Below are 22,438 nucleotides of genomic sequence, written 5' to 3' on the forward strand. Positions count from 1 at the left end.
ATAAAGAACAGACATTGTTATGAAATATATATAGATGCCTTCAAAACTTTCTTTCCAGGCAGAGTAGACACATAAGTTAGGAATCATTTCCCACTTAATTGTCGTTGCAACCTTATGCAACACAAATGGATTATGGATAAAGACTTACTTGTTTATACATAGAAAGTAGATCTTGACTGACATTAGGTCCAAAAAATTAAATAGGAACTATTTCTCTCTATAAAATATTAAAAATGTTATTAAACTTATAGAAATGGCTTTTATTCTAACCTTTTATTTTCCTGTTTAGGAGATATAGAGGTTTTTTATTTAGTTCTTTGGTGAGTAAACAGCTCCCTTTCAAAGAAGATTCTTCTACATGCTAGATGGCAAAATGAGAGAAAAGAGCATAGATCTGGTTTCATGTCCTTAAGTGCAATGAAATTCCGTCTATCTTTGAACTTTATGAATGGTACTTTTTTAGTGTACATATAAACCGTTGCCTCTCCCTCTTCACTGAGAACTCTTCATAGTGGTATTAGAACTGGAAACCTATTTATGTTACAATCTACAGAAAGCTATTTTGTCCTCTAAAGACAGAAGTCTACTTTCATTGTTCATGTAGCAAAATACAAATGCCATGATAGTAGACAAATTCCAAGTGACTACCAAAGAAACAGCCTTAGCTTCTGTAGAATCTTTGGTGCTCTTAAATATCATTTATGGGTGTGCACAGACCAGAAAAGAAGCACCAAAATTTAAGAAGACAACAATAAGTGCTGTGCCAGATGCAAAGCTAGAACAAAGGTCTATGAGAAGAACTCATTGGGCGTATATCAGGCTTCCAAGTCACACTTGTAGACATGGATTTTTAATGCCAATAGTATCATTTGTGAACATTAAGCGACATCTTAGAACTGGGTATCATTCCGTCCTGAAACTAATCAGGACAATTATATATTTAGCCAAACAAAGCTTGAGTGTATGTGGGCTTACAATAAAATGGTAGCAGAGGCACAGGTAAAATTTTATTTCTGAGTATGCAGACACATGACTTTGGATCCAGCCAGCCAGTGACATAAATAAACTTGAGCAAAAGATTCAAGCTAGACAATATGCATATATATATATACAAATATATATATTTGTGTGTGTGAGTAAGGCTTCTTGGATCAGTGTCACAAATCTGGACACCAACCAACAGAATCACTCCCGTCCTCTGAAATTTCCATTAAGAGCACAATGGGGGTAATTACACTGGGATGTTCCAAATCGCTCTTTCCATCCTGTGCACTTACATGCCCGCCAAACATGAAACGTTCGCCTTCTCCCTTCCAATGTGATGGTTGTTGAACTTATTTTTAGTGTCATTTGATAAGCCTTTGTGCTCGCAGAGAGACATCCCACTGACCCAGCCACTGGTCATTGTCTATCCCAGTTCACATCAAAGCAGGCGCGCTTTGTCAGGTTTCGAGTCGAATATCCATTTCGCATCTGAAGTACAGTATCGAAAGTGACTAGATCATTTGAGCTTTTTTCTTCAGCTGCTGCCTCCTCCCTCCCCCATAGTGTTTCCACTCACGCTAACATAATTTGGCATCGTCGACGTGACACGATGGTGGGTTTTCTAAAGAATTATAATACATACATTTCGATGTTTTGAGGTGGCGGACCCTCCTGAAAATTTAATTTATAAATTGATGAGAGGAGGTCTTTTTCTTTCTCTACTGAATCATCACCAAGGTAAGAGTGCCCCTCAAAATCCAAGTAATGCGCATACAGTAATAGGTCATTCAATGTCAAAAGACATAAAAAAGATGAGCAAAATCTTCACAGGCTGCTGCTTGCTGTTGCCTTTAATTATATTAATTAAACTTTGAAATTTTCATGCAAAGAGAGTTGCTGGCTTGTGACGCTGAAGAGCCCTTGGAGACTTGGAGGAAGGAAAAACCCTGAGCAGAAGCTTTGTGGTTACTGCTTCCTTTAAATTAAAAGCAAAACTAAGTCCCGGTATGTTTACAGATATTAATGCTTTATGCACTACTACACCCTAAACATTGAGAGTGGGGATAAATCTACCATCCTAGGGATAAGTTCTCAAAGCACAAGTCCCTTAAACTCCACTTAAGATCCCTGGTTAGAGGCCGTCTTCCTATGGAATAATGCTCTATTAATTTTCTTCTTTTCCCAAGTGCATAGTGAAAGAAAGGTGTTTTCAAACACTAAAGGGCAAAATCTTGCTTGCTACCAATACCTTGAGGCGTCCTGTCTACATTTTGTCATGCGTGTGCACTTTTCAGTGTTAGAATGACAAGATTGCCCAGTCAGAGGCTTCCTGTAAGGCACACTGTGATAGGGACTTGGGAGGATTTTGTAATCTGACATAGTTATAAGGCAATGGACCTGTATCTGCTTGGCTGGTGGGAAATTTCATACCCTGCCTGTAGCTAACAATCTTGTGATGTGAAAACACAAGTGCCATGTCTCCTTGTAAAAGACTCCTCTCTCCATTACAGATCCATCACGGCCAGTTGTTCTATGGTCCCCGTTTTGATATCATCTTCATGCTGTTGCTTTTTCCTCCTCTCCACATTCCAACAAACTTGCTTATATAAAACATAGCATGTAGATTAACATTAGTCTTTATTTTCAATGTCATGAATCATGAGCTACCACTGGGTTTCATCAATTCTTGCGTAGATGGCAGAACAAGTATTTAAAAATGTTTGGTGCAAGCAAAGCAGAAGGCAGAGAAAACATTTCCTGACTGAGAAGAATAAAGCTGTTCTTCCAAAATCTTCTGAAATGTACTTATTACTATTTTTTTTTTTCATTTGGTTGGAAATCAGCAGTGTGAAGATGTATCTTCATACCTCCTTGGTCTTCCTGCTTTCCTTTTACTGAGATGGAACTCGGGAGAAGTTTATGCACCGGCCCTAGAAAAGAAAAAAAAAAAATCAATATTGAAATATTAAAGCAATTATAAAAGCATAAGAATACCTAGTTTTACTACCACAATAATAAACAATTACTCAAGAACAGGTCAATGTTAAGATAAACCATGAAGTCATATTTATCCTCCTCAGATCAAAGCATGGTGGTTCATTCAGATCTTTTCCATACCAAGTTCATCTACAATGGTATGGTAAAATTAGAGTGCAAAAAAAGCTATGTAAAATAGAACTATGTTATTGCTATTTAAAGTACAGCATTACTATCTTAGCAATAAAAATATCAAAGCCAAACCCTATGTTTCCTTCTATAATGGATTTAAATGAAAGCACTCCTTTATGCAATCTGGTGCTTTTAAAACTGATATAAAACTGGTGCTTCTAAAATGCATACATGAGAAATGTACTTGAGAAGTATTAAGAGGCTGAGGATAAGGAGTCAGGGAGAAAGGGAAGAGATGCCATCTCTTTGTGATTCCATTTTATAATAGGCTTCTTTAAAAGACTTAGAAAAATAGTCCTCTGTTGTTGACCATTTCCCTGTGCACAACTACACATCATCATTACGTGTCCTCTCCAAATTGTAACTATTTATTTTCATTCCACATTTTCAAAGAGACTTTGGCATTCTAATTCCGTAGCACTTCAAGAAAAGCTAGGGAGACACATTGTTTCATATGTAATTGTAAATAATCCAAGAATTATTTGAAAACAAAGTTTTCAATTATTGGTAAAGGATCGCCTCTTTCCCTCTCCTTAGTATGACCCTGCTGATACCCTGTACCACACAAATCACATTCAGATTTCTCAACAGGCCAAAAGCTCACATACCACTTTCTAGTTTAGGGTAAGGATTATCATCTTATTGAGACTTTCCTATTTGTCATAATATGTGCTCTCTAACTTCAGATTTTAGAACTTCTCTTTATTTCTCTCTAAATGTGAATAATATGTTTGTTTTAAATATCAAATACAGGATAATATTAAAAAAGAACAACAAATATTGTTGGAGAAGAAAGACTGGAACATCAAAACAGGATTTTGGTCCATCTTCTTCTCAAAAATGTCTGCTAAATAAAAGTAGATATTTCAGAAATTAATGAAGAAGGAGAAAAGCCAAAAAGCAAACTAGTTTCCATTAACTTTTGGCTAAAGGCAGACACATTCACCAAATTATGTATCTTCTAAATAATTCTGGAGGCAACATTACTATTATAATTGTCAATTTTATTACTTACTTCATACCTGATATCTACAAATAATATCTGTGCAAAAGGGAGTTTGAGAAAAGCAGAGAGAAGATATGAGAATGAGGTTGAAATTCCATGGTAATGCAATGGTCTCAGGTCATGCACTCAGACTATATTTTTGTATTGTCTTGAACTTTCAAACAAGATCTTTAAAATGACTATTAAGTAAAAAGATGCTTTTCTCCAGATTAGCTAAGTATGACACCAAAAGCCATGGAAACATTAAAAATGTTATTTTTATTTCATATCCCCTTTCTAATTTTTCAAGGGGGAACAGGTAGGAAAAATGACATGATTAATAAATATTTGAACAGAGCAATAAAACAATGCTTCTAAGCCACAATAGTGTAACTATATATACAATAAGAAATAGATCTGACTAGAATAGAATGAACATCAAAAATACTATCTTCTGAAGTCTTTTGAGAAACCAACAAATACATGAAGAATTTTATTATGGCAACAAGGATATGAATTAATTGCACCTCTTTGTTGTGTATTTAATGGACCAAAAAAGTAAAAATTTTCTCTCTTCTGCATAATTTTGAAAAAAAGTTATCATGAATCTCTACTTTTACTTGAGTGTCATCGCTAATTAACTAGATCTGGATAGAGGGCCTCTTCTCTGATCACTTTTGTTCTACACATCAGATTAATCTTAGTGACTCTGATTCATATACTTTAAGCAATTAGATAGTTTAAAAAAATGAGATTCATAGTTCACCTGAATTCTTAAAATCACTTCAATGCCTAAATTATGCCAGACCTAATTATTTTTCATTTCATTTGGCATCATTTAATTATAGACATAGAAACTCAAATGAAGAGGACCCTACTGATTTTAACTCTGAGGTCCTTATTTCCACTCTTCCAAAGTTTGGGATTAAATACTGATCATCAGCTGTCAAATGTCTAAAAAAAACTGTTAAATCAACATATCGTCCTGTGTTTTAACACACGTTCATTAACAAAAAAATAAAAATAAAAACAAATAACCTTTCCCCCTCCTAATCAAGGACTCGATATTTTTCACTTTTTATCAAGAGTTGATCATGTGGGGGTGTATTTTTATTTTATAGAACTCTAACAGATGGTAACCTGGAGGAGTTATGTTCAAGAGTTACTTTCTCTGTTAAACATTACCCTGTTCTCCCAGTCAAGGGGCTCTTTCCCTCAAAATTCCCATAGCATTTCCACTATAGCCAAACCACATTATGTAGTAATTGTCTGCTTGAATATCTAAAAAGAAAGGTAACAGTGATTAAGTCTAAGGTTTCCACAGCCCAAGGTATGTAACGCAGCTTTGCCACTTGTTAACTGTGTGACTGTGGGCAACTCATTTATATCCTGTGTGCCTCAGTTTCCTGATCAGTACAATAAGAAATAAAAATCGGACCCATTCTTAGGACTGCTATAAAGATTGTATCAATTAATATGCAGAGGGCACTTAGAATACTACCTTGCACTTAGTAAACTCTCAATAAAAAATAGGTACCCATTATCCATACCTCCTCTACAATGTCATCGCAGTGTCTAACAGAGCAAACTGATAATAAATACTCACTTAGGAACAAATGGATGGATGATGAACATATAAATAAATAAATACATAATGACTAGACCTCAAAAATAGGAAGACAGAAGTGTAAGTTTGAAAGAGAAAAAGGATTACCAAGGAGAAAAATATAGCCATGGGAAAGGCTAGAAGAAAATAGAAACTGGAAGAGAACAGCCCTAAAGATGAAAGGATAAAAATGGAGTAATTAAGAAAAAAAGAAAACTATTGGCTAGAATAGGGAATTTTTATTCAGTACTCCACCAGAGGAGTATTATTCCTAGAGGAGTATTATTCCTAGAGGAATCTGCCAATTACTCTTACTCTTAGGGTAACCTCCAACAACCACTGTGCCAAAGTGTTTCAGCATTCCATGTTTCCATAGTTGAATCTGTTTACTTGTCTCTGGATTATATTCATTTAACATCCTGGTTGAGCCCATCCAAAGCAATTCTACTCAAGAGTACATGGGTATGACACAAACCAATGACCAAAATATCTTACAACCTAGTTAGCATTTTCATTCTTATGATACACAGCTCTAAGAGTTTCCATGAAATGCCTGTTCAAGCACTTGTTCAGGTCACAAACAGCAACGTAACTTTTAAAAATGCATGTGTGTGTGCTCACATGTGTACACACAGCCCATCTCAAGTGCTATGCATACTGGGATTGATTTACATAAAAATATAGGGAGCTCTTCAATTTTCATACCACATCAATCTTTCTAACCATTTCCCTAGTAGCTAGGACATATATTTCTCCATTCAATGTAACAGATTCATACCTCAGGCACTAATAATGGTAACTTTGGAATCATTTCTCTCCAGATCAGTTGGCAAAACTATCTTGAAGAGGTAAGTTCTAAGTGAAATGCTAGCCATCTAGTTCTCTAGGTTGAGTTTTCCACACAATGAAGTCCCTGAAGACCCCTGGGTTCTACAAGGTGCCTCGGGGGGTTACCGTGGTTGGTAAGGTACACTGGATGGGAATGAGCAGGCACAATGCAGCCTCTCAATGCTCATTTGGCTCAAAGAACACAATCTCACCTACCTTTAAAACTGTAATTCACTAAAAGATTTTGTTTATGTTTCCATTAAAAATGTATTTTGATAACTATTATTCAAGATATTCCTGCCTATGTTAAGGGCAGGTCACCAATAAACTATTTACATACCTGAACTTGGTTTCTTTACATACCTGAACTTAGAAGTGCCTTCCTACATCTAGATCTACGACACCATTTCCTCAACCTGTGGTCATATGAAGAGCCCAGATGACTTCTGGTCATATAAAGAATTTTTTATTTTGGAAAATTGCTACTGAGGACACAGATATTAAAGGATCAATTCTTAAGATTAAGTGCCAGCTAGAAAAAAGCTTGTCACTTCCGTTAAGTTTATGCACTTCCTTTATATTCTATAATGGCAGCCATGACTCAGCCCTTCTCTTTGTGATTTGGGTTTCAAAAAGCTCAGGCATATGATGTACTAGAAGTTTTGCTGCCCTTAGTGTTCACTTTCTGGTATAGCCCTATCTTGACTTCAGCCCATAATTATTTATTTTTTATTCTGAAATTTTATGATAGGTTTTTTTCTTTAGAAGTAGACCAGCTATAAGTAAATGTAAACTAATATACATACTTCTTTCTTAAATCTCAACTTTCTTATTTATGAAGGCTCCATATTCAGTTAAACCTTCAAAACCCCCCAACAAATAAATTATCTCAACTTCTACCTTATACAAAAAGATAATCTCAGGTCTACTTCCCTTCTTTGTTGCCTTTTCTTATTCTGATGGGACTTAATGAAGTACTCTGCAGACAGCTGATGTCAAATGAGGATTAATATGACTTAATCTGAGGTAACTTACATAATTAATATGAACTTGAAGTTTATACATGCAGGCATATTAAAACTATAATATTCTTCATAAAATCCCAGAAGTTCTCCTATAAGTAAATACCCTAAGTCTAAAGACTGCAAAACTTTACTTTGTTTTGGCTTCTAAAAAAAAATAAGTACAATACAATTCATTTTTTATAAACTTGAAATGTCTTAGCATACCAACTCATCTCTTAGAGCAGAGCTCTGTGCAGAAACTTTACTCCATTACCCACTTTCTCTCCACCTAAGAAGGAACAAAATGTACCCAGGATAAAACACAAATAAAATTTTGGTCGTAACAAAGTCTAAATTCACAATTGGAATCTGTCAGCTTTAGCTTCACTGAGGGACTTTCAGGCATTTAACAAGTATCTATTGGAGTAAGAAGTTCACTGATATTTCTCCAGAAATCCTTGTTGGCAATACCTTCCTTCTCTTGGGTCTCATCATAAGTAGAAATGGGAAATTGATGCTCAAAATAAAATTGCCTGGTGCTGTTACTACTTTGCACTTAACAAAATGAGAGATGAAAACAAGATAACAGTAGAAACTGATATATTTGCTGTTGGTTATGTATATAGACCACCAACTCTGCTGCAATCTTTGAAAACTGATTTCACCCATTCATTTTCACTGTAGCCAGGAACAGTAGTGTTAGCCAGAGCAAGTGCCATGTTTCCCATCTCTTGAGCATTAAAATTCTGCTGGCATTAACGTTAGTGAACTCCTTTACTAGCTATCTGCACAGGATATATTTCACTGCTATAACTGTTACAGTATTATGCTCACCTCATAAATATCCATTGACAAGCTGAAGCATACAACTGCACTTTAGTTTAGACTTTTCAAACACAGATAGCTGATTTATTTGTATCTCCATTTCTAAAAAGAATTTACTAAACCTTCATGTTTTGTGCAACTTTAAACAGTGATTCAAATTTCAAATTGTATACAAAGCACCCATGCATATAGAAACAGACACAAAACAATTCTAGAGGTCCAAGAAATCCTGCTTATCAGGTAAGAATGTCAACTTGAGGAAACAATAGGCTCTTTGGATGGAGATTTTCTGCAGCAACTGAAGATGCAAGACTGAAGAGAGGGCACAAACTATTATCTTTCTCTCTCATATATATGTGACAGAGATCTATCTATATATGAGATATAGAATATATATATGAGGTAATATATATATGAGATTATATATACACACACACACACATATATATATGAGATAATCTGTAGTATCCTCTGCTCAAACTAAAAGTGCAAGATTCTGAGCTGAAATATAAATTCCACATACTCTTTTGTAATGAAAGCTCAACCTATATATGCCCCATTTTACAGGAGAGACCACATACCACATGGATATTCAGTAGATGTCATGAAGTGAAGTGCTGAGTTTACTTGAGAAATTTACTTTCAAATGGTTTTTTTCCCCTTTTTTATTCTATTATAGCATCTGCAAAATTTTAATGACTCTACACATACTGTTAACATTTACTTTGCAAATATTCAGTTCTCCCACTAGTTTTTCTTAAGATTCGGGAATATAGTTGGAAGCTAATAAAATATGCAATCCATACCTCATAATAATAATATATGAAATTGACCTTTCAAGATTATTACTTGTAAGATAGACAGACAGACATACAATTTTGGTAGTTTTCCAAAAACATTGTTGGCAGTTCCTTCTTGAGCCTCATGATGGATTGTAATGGGGAAAAGGTACCCAAAAGAATCATATATGTAAAATCAGAACTCTGTACATCCTTTTAGGTGGGAACATCATAAGTAGTGTAGAAATAATTTCCCTTTTCCTAATCTCGATTAGAGTACTAATTGTATCTTAAGTCTTAAATCAACAGTAAAAAAAAAAGAAAAAAGAAAAATCTACTTAAAAATATAACTTAAAGCTACAGAAAAACAGTATATAAATTCCATACATGCACAGTGTAGCATTATGGGTATATAACAAAAGACTGAAACAATCCAAATATCCATTAGTAATGGACAAGATGAGTAAACTATGAGATACAGATAGATAATGGAATACTTATATTTTCAAATGGAAATCAAAAGCTAGTATTTGCCTTAAAAATAAAAATAGTTATTAACAGGTGCAAGGTGGGAATGGAAAAGGATGTAAATGAGATCTTTGAATAGATCTTGTTATGTGCTATCAAATGCAATAATAACTATTTTACATTAAAAAATATTTAATAGAAAAGAAACTCCTACAAACTAAAACAGCCTTCACTATGAGCAAGTCAGAATGCTGCCCAAAACTGAGGACATGACAAAAAAGCTGAGAGAGACCCCTCATTATACACGAGGTTTTCCCTGAGAACAAAGAGATAGTCAACTGAAAGCTGGGAAGAAGTCAGGAAGGAAGAGAATTATTTCCCTCTCCAAAAGGACTTTCCCCAAGGGAAAGTAAACAGTTTGCTTTAGGTTTGGAGAATAAGAGAAATGAGAAAAATAATTCTGAGGGACCCAGGTCCTTTTACAATGATAAAGCAGCAGACTGATGAAACTTGGAAATAGGAGAACTGAGAAAAATCCCTCCAAGGTTCATGAGGCCTCTGACAATGCAAGGCATTGGTCAAAGGCTGGCGGCAGGAATTAAGATGGAAGCTTGTCTCTCAAGCTACAAAAGTGGCAGAAGGTGTGAGTGAGGAGATGGGATCCTAGCAGCTGGAGAGCAAAGAAAACCCCCCTGCAATCCAAAAATCTCACAGGTGGGCTGTATAGCAGAGAGAGAGAGAGAGAGCTCTGATGAAAAGAAATCCCCGACACTGCCCTCAAATGTTTAAAGCCAGTAGTGAACTAAAAATAACTAAGAAGGCAACAAACTGTGATCCAGCTCAGCTACAGATTGGCAACATGCCAGACGTAGTGATAAATGTTTCTACAGGTAAATATTATCTAGTCTCTATTTTTATGTACAATTCACAGCACAAAATAACAAATTGTGGTACACACACAGAAGCAGGAAAATATGGCCCATAATCAATGGGAAACAGTTAGTTTGGGTAAATCTGTAGTTAATAGATACAAACTTTAAAATAACTATGATAAAAATATTAGAAAGTCTAGTGAGAAAGATATAGGTAGCATGCATAAAAATATAGTAAATTTCAGGAGAAACTATAAATAATGAAATGGAAAAACTAGAGAGGAAAATGTAGTATCAGAATAATGTATTTTGGGACACCTGGGTGGTGCAGTCAGTTGAGCATCTGAACTCTTGATTTCAGCTCAGGTCATGATCTCAGTGTTGTGAGATCAAGCCCTGCATCAGTCTCCGCACTCAGCACAGTCTTAAGCTGATTGTGGAGCCTGTTTGAGGTTTTATCTCCCTCTACATCTGCCCCTTCCTCCCTCTGTGCATGCACTCTCTCTCAAATAAAACTTTTAAAAAATGTTTTAGATAAATGTAAACATAGATGACATAGTAGAAGAAAATCTCATTGAACTTGAAGGTAGCGGAATAGAAATTGTTCAAACTGAAAAAAAAAAATAATTAAAGAGAATCTAAGACTTGGAGGACCATATCTAACAGCTTAATGAAAAATTGGTGTTCCAGAAGAAAAGGAGAAATAATGTAGAAGAAAACCTTGAAAAAGTAATGGCTGAGAACATCCTTAAATTGATGAAAGTTGTAAACCTACAGATCAAAGAAACTTAGTAACCCTCAAGCAGGATAAGTACACAGAAAACTGCATCAAGGAACATCTAATAAAAGTTATGAAAACCAAAGGATATCATAAAAACATACCTCTCTGTTCCTCCTACCTTCCCCAGAGATTATATATAGAGAAAACACAAGCAGGACAGCCAACTTTCCATCAGCAACAGTGAAGGACAAAACACAATGGAACTCCCCTCAAAATTCTAACTGGGGTTGAGGAACGGAAGTCAACCTAAATTTCCATATCCAGAGAAAATATCCATTAAGAATGTAGGTAAAATAATCAGCAAAATGTGGAAGGGGTTAAAGTGTATTATGCTAAGTGAAATAAGACAGAGAAAGGCAAATACCGTATGATTTCATTCATATGTGGAATTTAAGAAACAAAACAGTTGAACACAGAGGAAGGGTGGGGGGGAGAGAAGGAGGCCAACCATAAGAGACCCTGAACTAGAGACAACAAACTGAGGGTTGATGAAGGGAAGGTGGTAGGCTAAATGGGTAATCTGTATTAAGGAGGGTACTTGTGATGAGGACCGGGTGTTGTATGTAAGTAATGAATCACTAAATTCTACACTTGAGACCAGCCTTACTATATATATTAACTAACTAGATTTTAAAAATTAAAAAGAAAAGATGTAGGCAAAGTAAAACCATTTAAGATATGCAAAACTTCACATAATTTTATCTACAATAGACCTCAACAATAACAAGTCCAAAAACTCTTGAAACCAAAGGAAAAGACATTATATGGAAGCCTAGAGTTGTAGGAAGAAATAAGGAAACAGAGGAGTAAATATGTGAATAAACAGGAAGTACAAAAATACAAAAGAAATTAAATTTCTTTATTACAATACGATTACTTAAAGCAAAAATATGTTATTGAATTCCTAACATATGTAGGATTAAAATATATGACAATAAAAGCATACAAAGTTAGAGGAAATGGGGATCAAGTACTATAATGTTTATAAATTGTTCTTAAACTACTATATTACTTGATAGCAAATTGTGAAAAGTTAAAAAAGTATATTTATCTCTAGAGCAATCACAAAAAATAGTAGAAAAATATAGTGAAGAAAGAGAACATGAAATGGATTACAAAAAAATTACTGTTAACCCAAAAGAGGGCATAGGAGAAACAGAATAAAGAATGGACAGAACAAATAGAAACAAAACATATAGATGTAATAACTGGAAAGAAACCTAAACAAATGAATTGGATACACAACTACACTCAGAAAAAAATATTATTTCAAGTGACTAAACCAGTATTTGGCCTGTATATCAACAATAGAATATAATCCAGGATAAATAGAGCAGCAAAGAAATGTTTTATTTCATTCATTAAACTTCATTTTACTATTTTATTATTATTTTGTAGGTATTTATATAATAGATTAGAGCAAATAAGTACTTTAGTATTGTTAAGGCCAAGACTTTTCATGTAAGAGAAAGGTGATGCAAGTATAAATTTAAATATTCAGGAAAATTTCTTAATGCTAAGTTAGAATTGAAAATATACCATAAACTCATGATTTTTTCAAAACTATTGAATTTTCTAGCCTTATGTGCTGAAATGCTTAGAAGTAATGACAGCCCAATAATAATTAGCACCCCTAATATCCAAAATGTGTTCTCTAAATACCATTATCTAGTAAAAACATCTAGTGTCCTTTGGAGTTGAATAGTTTAATCCAGTTTTAAAACAGAAAATGTAAAAGATGAGTCTGGGAAAAAAAATTAAAAAAAGATGAGTCTGGGACATATTCTGCCAAAATAAAATAAATTTATGAAACATTAACATGAGCCATGTCAAAAATATGTAATAACTAACATGACGGATCAGGCATTTGCCACCTGCTTTTCTCTGATCTATACTGACATACCTGATGGTAGAACAATTGATGTGATGCACTAGAAAGTGCACAACACCACTTATGAATAATCCCTGCTAAAAGAAAAAAGGCAAATCTGAATCAGAGTAAGGGGGTACAAAGTAGCAGTATATATGAGTGTGTGTTGGGAGACCAGTGCTGGAGGAGTTGTAACTGTATAAAAAAAAGTGTTCAAGGTAGCTCTTGAGCAGAGATTCAAAGGCAGTAGATGAAACAGTGACTACCCGGGGAAGGATAATCCTGTTAGAGAAACCAAGCACAAAGACCCTGGGATGAAAGCGTCTTTGGAATATCTATAGAGAAGCAATATAGGTGGCAGGTACAGACTGAGCAACAGAGAAACTGTTAGATGAGGTCAGAGATGAAGCAGAGACCCTATCATGCAAAGCCTTGTAAAGGGAACTATTACAAATCCTCCTTTTTAAAAGCAAAGTTACTAATTATACAAAGTTAACATCTGGATCCCTCTCATCTCTTTTACAGTAGATTGAGTTAAACTGTTAAATGAGTCACTTTTCAAAGTTCTTAAGAACTTTGTACCAAAATATCCTCCCTCCCCCTCTTACATACCCACAATTAACAGACAATATATCACAATAAAGAGCTCAAATTCTCACTATTATATCAAACAATGGCTAATTTAAAACTCAATCCATATTTGAATTACACATTTAGGAAATTTTTTTAAAAAAATCCAAATGAAAGCTATACTACACCACTATTATTTAATTACATGAGAAAGAGAATAAATTAATTTATTCAGTGTGGAAGAATGCTGCATGAAAATACTAATTTTCACTAGAGTATTTCTAGAGTTAAAATTTTATGTTACTATCACAGAGCAAAACTTTTACAAGTAATTTGCTTAATTTTTCCTAGAAATAAGGCATTGAGAAAGTCATTTGGCTTATCAAACTGCCTTTGGCACATCTAAGAGAAATCTCAAATACGTATTATATACATTAGCACTGAAAAACATTCACTGAGAGATTTTCCTAATGTATATGACTCTAGGGATGCAGTGATGTGTCTCTAGGTACCTTAAATTTCTGAGAATTAAATCCTCACTTTTGTGACCCTGAAATAGTATATGTTGTCCCACTTGAAAATTAATAACTAAAAATATGTTGATGATTTCAGCTTGCACTTGATTCAAACAAATTTTTATTAGCTCTATTTAGAAGAATTCACAGTTCTTTGGGTCATTTGTCAGATGGTTAAATTCTCAGCTAACATGAAACTAAGGATTTTTCAAAGAAAACCAATTACTGAAAACTTCACTTTAGGTTTTTAAATTGATAGTGTATGGATAATGTCAATTAAAGATACTTTATAGAAATGTACAGTTTTCAAAGCTTCACTGTGAAGGACAATTACAGATTACTCTCTTGAAGATTATAAACAAAAAAATTTTATGAAAAAATCTGCTTATCACTTTATCTGGAAAATCAGTTACTGTGAAACATTCTTCTTTTGCATGGCAAGTATTAAGTGAACTCATTCCTGGCATTCAGTCTTAATAAAAGACATATGTATATATTAAACTTTTGAGCAACAAATCTATGCTTTATTTATTTTTATCACATTTTGGAAAAACAATTTTAAACAGCTGAAGTTTTATATCTAATGAGAAGACATCCAAATCCCCAAAGTCAGGATTTAATTTTGCTTCTTAGAGACTAATATTTAGATGTATGATATGAAATGATATATGCCTTTCTATAACACATAAGTAATGTGGATTAAAATTCTTCACATTATACCTCTACATTCTAGACTGCCAGCACAGCAGCCAAATGACTACATTTATTGCTAAATTTATACCAAGGAGAACAAAACTTCAAGTGGCACCTTAAATTGTATATATTGAAATTAGGCTGATAAGAGCATGAAGTCTCCCTGCTTCTATGTGCTGACACTTTTCAAATATAGCCACAGGGATTTATATTGCAAAGGTAGATAGCACTGTAACCCGTGATGTCAATTCACAGATTAGTTACAATACAATGCATTTAATGGGAATCCCTTACTCATAGTTTGAAAAGAAGCTAAATAGGAATTAATTCTGCCTCTTACTCAATACAAGCATTCCTAGTCTAAATAACATACTGACTAACAAGTTAGACTGACTCTTGAAAGAACTGTAGAAATATTAAACCATCTCAGAGATATATCCAACATAATTTATATATAATATTATATATTATATTATTATTATATATATAATATTATATATTATATATATTATTATATTGTTATTGGTTATAATATATAATATTATATATATAATATATCCAACATAATCCAACATAATTTCCCAAAACAGAAAGAATAAACTTACAAAGTTTAAACATTTACACCCATTAAAAGCATACAGATGCATTCAAGTAAGTAAGCAAATATGACTTGATGTCATAGTGTTTCCAACTACTAATAACTTACTTGTGTGTAATAAATTACTTCTACATACAAAGGACAGTTTGCTTCTTGGTCCAGAGAACTCAAAAAAGCTGAAGATATGTACATTAAAGAGTCAAATAACAAAAAGTAATTGGTTTTGATTTTTAATCTCCATTTGACTGTCTATATGTAATTATTCAACATAAATCCCAGGACTAGAACCTGGAGTTTAGTCTATCTACAAATATTGGATCTAGTGTTTGCACAAAACAGATGATAGATGATAGATGGATAGATAGCTAGATAGCTAGATAAACAGATAGATAAGATATATAGATATACTAAAGTGAATATAGAGTCAATTTTCAGTTAGCTTAGAAAAATAAATTCTGATATTCTATGACAAAATGATTTTCTAAGCCAAAAATAATATTAGCCCAATATCTTATTCTACTACACAAAATAAAGACTCTGGATGATAGCAAAGTTTGTTCAGCATTACAACAGCCCTGCTAATTTATTTTTAATAAATAAATCTAAGTATTTCTTTAAGCTTCATGGTCTTTCCTTTTTAAAAAAAAAAAAGATAAATGAATTCATTCATGAGAGACACATACAGAGGCAGAGACATAGGCAGAGGGAGAAGCAGCCTCCCCTTGGGGAACCTGATGTTGGACTTGAACCCAGGACCCCACAATCATACCCTGAGCCAAAGGTGCACTGAGCCACCCAGGCGATGCCCCCATTCATCTTCTTTCCTCAGACTGCAAGTTCCATGATGTTGTTTCCAATCATTTTGCAAATGCCTAGAAGAGTGTTCACCCTACAGTTTAAGTGCTTAACAATATTTGCTGACTTAATATCTACCAGATTTGAAATATTAAATTTGATCTACGCAGCCACTATCTCTCTGAAATATATAACTGATATCGAGAACCATACAAACATTGAGATAGTTCAATCTAACAATAGAATGATTAGCAAGCTAGCTATAAAATAAAATAGGATGGTTCACTTATCTAAACATAGGAACACAAAACTTTAAAACTGTACTTCAATTTTTGCTAACCAACTTGTAATTAAACAATAGTGGCCATCACTCCATGGGCAAAAGTCTTCCTGGCTTATTTTGAGACATGAACATTCAAGTCATCATAGTTGCCCCATTTTCTGTATGCCAACCCAATGGGTAGGCCTAACAGGGAGATGGCTGAACTACAGGATAGAATTGTTCTAAGCTGGGAAACAAGTAGGCATCAGAGAGGAACTGAACTTGATGTCAATTTTAAATGGAGAGCAGATGGTAGAAAGTGAGGTCTGTTTCATGCCCAAAACCACCAAAAGAGAAGATAGAGATAAAAGCATATATTCTAAGTCCATTATGATTCTTAGATCTAAATCATCACATGTTTGACAAGCAGGAAGTAGTCGTTTCGAGCAACCTAACCACCTGCAAGCATATCATGAAGTAGTGAAACATTAAATCAATGCCTGGTTAATTCACTGATTTGCTGGGCATTTATTTTCCTTTATCTCTCAGTTATTCCCTGTCAAAGAAATCAATATTTGAAGACACATGATATTTCTTCACACAAGTGGCATACTACTTGCTATCTCTACATGTGTTAATAAAATTACAGAGGCTAAGTTATTCATCAAGGAGGGATTATTCTGCATTTTTTAGTTATTAACATCATTGAATTTGAAAACAATATAACCCAATTCATGCAGATTTTCCAAAACACATATTTTAAAACAATCTCAGTATCACTGGCATTTGCTGACAAATATGAAAAGTTAGGATTTAATTAATACTGGGCTATCAACAAGTAAAGATTTGGGCTTAAAAAGACTGAAAATATTCTTTAAAAGAATAAATACATCTTGATAAATCAATTTCAACTAATACATCTTATTTAAAATCAATGAGAATGTCTTTAATCTTCAATTCATTGTTGGAGTTGCTCTTCCTTTGGTCAGAAGGTATTAGAAAGTTATTCATTCCATGTTAGGACTGAAGCACAGAACATTCTTTAGAGTCAGAAAACATGAAAGGAAAAGGCAAGAAACTGTCTCTTGCAATTGCAAAAAATCTAGTGTTCATTAAACTTGCTTTCTTTAAATTCAGCCTCTGGTAGACTTTTTAAACACGACAATGAAAATTCGCTTTCAAGACCGTGCCCCTTTAAAATATCTCTTTGACTGAAACAAAAGAGAGGTAGTCATGCATCAGTACAATGCCATAATAAAAGCTGTGCCAAGCTGTCATACTTTAACCTGGCATCCCATCATCACAGATAGAAAGGCTATGTGAGATGACAATGTAATGTGTTGCTTGAATGGCATCCCTGAGAAAAATCCAACTGCAGCAGCACATTTTTAGATTTAAATGTGAAAGATTGGTCATTCTAAATATATATCATTGTATTTTTTCATCAAAGTCAACACCTATCTTTGCAACTTAGAGAAGATTGAATGAATAAAATATTCTTGTATTGGCAAACCCCAACATGGACAACTGTATGAGCATTTTTATCCTCTTCTGACAACATCAATGCACCTTGCAAAAAGGAAACCAGATGTTCATTCTATTTAGTGCTATTATAAGTCTGTTTTACAGACTTAAATTATATTCACTGGGTTTTTTTTTTCTCTCAAATGACGATGGCACTGAAGCTTTTGATAATGAAGAAAACATATTTTTATGTGGATTTTTTGGTACTTCTAGCTTTAAATATACAATTTAACATACTTTTAAAATAGAGCATATGGAAATGCTATAATCTGAATTCCAGGCTTAAATAATGGTTCAAAAGCTACCTTACAGTAATTGCGAACCATGCAGGTTACTGAGACTGAGAACTAACAGAAACATAAATCTCTTTGCCGTAATCATACTAACTTTCAGGACTTAAAATTTCCACAGTTAATAGCCCGTTGTTCAGGTTCTACAAAATTTATTCACATATTTTTAAAAGGATTATATCATGAGAATCCTTACTTTTGTGTGACTTGAGGTCCTTTTGTATTGAGCAGTATTAAAAATAACACCTGTATAAGTCAGCCAGTGAATAAAAATTAGCAGCAACCAATGAGTTCTCTTAGTGTAGCAATTTCTATCTATCCACTTAACTGCATTATCACAGATGTGATGTCTATGAAAAAGTAAGCACTAAGCAACTAAAGTCTGACCAAAACAATTTAACATCATTCAGCTGTTCTCAAGACAAGAAGAAATTCTAAAGCATTTTTCCTTTGTTGCTGCTTTTCACTTTTATGGGGAGAAGACAAATTATACCTAAAAAAAATATGAACTTAGAAACAATCTTCCACCAATCAGTGTGTTCTTAAACAATCACTTCAATGTCTTAGGGTTCTTTATGTTGGGAGAACTGCATACTAAAAATTTATTCAAAATGATGGCTTTGGAAAACTTTCAAGATTGCGAAGGATGTGCTGAATTAATAGTGATTAATATGCATCGAATGAATCAGCCAATATTTGTGAATGAGATTCTGAATCCAATTTCTGTAAGAATTAATAATTCATTTAAGATTCGTATGTTCTTCGGCATGTTTTTGAGAAAATTCAGTTAACCAAAATATTTAACTTACCAAAACACAGCAATCCCAATCATGTCTATGAGTTTATTGTACCATGTTGTTGATGAGACGAGAAATGTGTCTAACTTGATGTTAGAAGTAAGGTTTGAGTTCTAACCTTATTATTTTACAAACCACATGTCAGCTTCCTGTCTTGAAGGTTGTGTTAGCTTATGTGAGCTGAACGAGAAGTGAGATGGTTGCCATATTGAAGCAAATTAAGAGATCTGATTTCAAGCTTAGAAAGGAAAATGAGAATTTATAAAGATCTGTAAAGACTTGCATGTGAAAGTAACTATTTTATTTTAAAAACAAATCAATTTCATCAAATGTGGAGACAGCTGAACATAATATGTCTGTAGATATTTTTAAATGAACTAAGAAATCCAACTATGTTTCTTATATGGGAAAGCTGCTATGAGGTTACCATAATTTATCATATAAGTCTTTTATCTTTGTATTCCAATGCCAAGCAAAATGCTGAGCTGGAAGTATATACTACCTGTTTACAAATGGAAAAATAATAAGAAAAGTAGACACTAAAAAAAAGCTTTTCGTTATCCCACTTTACATCCATTAGGATAGCTACTGTCAAAAAATAGATGAATAAATGAATACAATATAACAAGTGTTGGAGAAGATGTAGAGAATTGGAATTCTCACACATTGCTAGGGGATAGGTAAAACCGTGCACTGTGGAAGACAGAATGGTGATTTCTCGAAAATTAAACAGGATTATCAGATGACCCAGCAATTCCACTTCTGAGTGTATACCCCCAAGAACTGAAAGGAGGGACTCAAACAGGTACTGACTGTACAGTCTTATCCTACACTTGTGTTGATAGTGGCATTTTTCACAATAGCCAAATGCAACACCCAAAAAGTCCAGTGACAGATGAATGGCTAAAGAGAATATGGCATATGCATGCAATGAAATATTATTCAGGCTTAAAAACAATGAAATTCTGATACATGCTACAATATGAATGAACTTTGAAAACATTATGTTAGGTAAAATAAGGACAAATGTTATATGATTCGTCTTTTATGTTTTACCTAAGACAGTCAATTTCACAGAGACAGAAAATAAAATGATGGTTACCAGGGGCTAGGGAAATGAGAAAGGGGGTAGTTATTATTTGATAGGGATGATGATAAAGTTCTAGTGATGACTGCACAACAATGCCAATGTAATTAAAGCTACTGAGTTGTGTACTTAAAAATGGCTAAAGTTGTAAATCTATGTTATACGTGTTTTACCACAATAGACAATTATTATTTATAGGATTTTAAAATCAGCTGAAATATCATAATTTGTAGAATTCAGTGATAAGGTAAATTTGAGATAAACAAAAATTGAAAATTCCCATATACCCCAGTAATAATTAAGTTAGGAATATTATGGAAGATTTATGTTTAAATAAACATTTATTAATTTATTTTGAAAATATAAAAATCTTACTATAAATTTTTAAATTGTGGTTATATTTCTATACATACTTATGATGATTATTATATTTATCAACCTAGTCAGTTCCTTTTAATGTTATAATGATGGCATGTACAAAAGAAATGGCTATTGGTTAATATATATTTTTATAAGACATGTAGCCAAGAAAATATTTGACATTTCAAAAATTAACTCAAAATTCTATTTCAGATATATTGCTGTCCTAACCCAAATAGATTCTAACAGAATCCAACAAAATCTTAACTGTATGTAGTAGTTGAGAAATAAATAATTCAGAGTGAAATAAGTAAGTACCCTTTTAATTGAGAGTAGGAGGCAAAGGAGCTACTGGTTTCCCCAGCCTCTATTCTGTTCCTGCCATTTTGGTTGACCCTAATAGGGGATCTTCTCCCCTATTGCCTATCACCTGGTAAACATAGGTAACCACCACTGGGCTAGCAGATGTGGTCATCAAAGATAAAAATGTAAAGACCCTAGCTACTCCACATGTACATAATTTATAATTTCCTGACAACAGCAGCAATAATTCTAACCATTACACAATTTAGTCCTTACTATGTATACCAAGTGCTTTTCTGAGGACTTAATAAGTACTTAGTCATCACAATGGTCCGATGTGGCAGGTATTAATATTCTGAATTTATTGATGAGGAAATTGATGTTTGGAGAAGGCAAATCACTGACTCAAAATTCCATCCCAATTAAATGGCAGCTCCTGGATTTGGAACTATCGGAGTCAGCTTCCAACATTCATAATCATAAACACTATCGCACTAATATAACTTAATATCTTAATATAACTTAATATAACTTAAATATCTTTTAAACTACATTAGAGATAGGGGTGTCTGGGTGTCTCAGTTAAATATTCAACTCTTGGTTTCAGCTCAGGTCATGATTAAGCCCGTTTGGCTCTACTTGTCCCTCTCCCTCTGCTCCTCCAACTCAGGCTCCCTCTCTCTCAAATAAGTAAATAAAATCTTAAAAAAAATAAACTACATTAGAGATAACAAAATATTACAGAATTAAAATGAAGGGAAAAAAAGCCCATTTTCATGAAACTTAAATCCACTGTAAACACAGAAATTAAATACATTATAAATTAAGTCTCAAGAACATTATGAAAAGGAACATAAAATATATTAGGGGAACTTATATGAGACTTTCCTATTTGAGACCACAAAAAGTGTCTCAGATCTCTAGAACTGAAAACACAAGACAAGACAGTATGTGAGAGTGTAGACTAACTACAGTAAGTTCTAAAACTTTATAGATTTTCCATTTTGGATGGAACTCTCTTTGAGAATGTATATTCACACTTTCACCTTCCTACGTGGAGTTGTCAGCACACATTCTCAAGATAAAACTCTGTAATAATGAATATTGGTTATTATACCAGGATGTTGTCAGTAATGTCCTCAGGGTATAATGGGGAACATGAAGCTCTTTCTTCCTTTATATGACACCCCTCCCCCCAATGGCATGTTGGTCTAAGTCTTGGGTCTATCAGTCCTCTCATTCTCTTCCTTGCAATGCTGACGTCTCATTACTGTGTTGTATCCCTTTTGTAGCCTCTCTGTCCCAATTCTACTGTCCTGTTTCTAATGTATCACTGGTAAGGAAACCCGATAATCAAACCCACTAAAAAGAGGCATAAGATAAAAATGGATAATAGTATGAGCTGGAACTCTCTGAACATTTATTTTACTGATTAGAGAGTTATTTACTTCCACTAACACTTCCAGATTATGT

The 22,438-nt window shown here is 33.7% G+C and overlaps 1 protein-coding gene across 4 annotated transcripts in view; it reads right to left on the bottom strand.

Annotated features, from left to right (window-relative positions):
* Positions 1-994: 994 nt before the first annotated feature.
* Positions 995-22,438, bottom strand: part of ANTXR2 (ANTXR cell adhesion molecule 2) — a 156,780-nt gene continuing 135,336 nt past the window's right edge. For all 4 annotated transcript variants that reach the window (XM_072810653.1, XM_072810654.1, XM_072810656.1 and 1 more), the window contains exon 17: positions 995-2,915. In XM_072810653.1, the coding sequence (XP_072666754.1) occupies positions 2,877-2,915 (39 nt within the window). In that variant the 3' untranslated portion in view covers positions 995-2,876. The remainder of the gene's footprint in view (positions 2,916-22,438) is intronic.

Source organism: Canis lupus, chromosome 33 (genome assembly GCF_048164855.1).
Source record: "Canis lupus baileyi chromosome 33, mCanLup2.hap1, whole genome shotgun sequence".
NCBI classification, from domain to species: domain Eukaryota; kingdom Metazoa; phylum Chordata; class Mammalia; order Carnivora; family Canidae; genus Canis; species Canis lupus.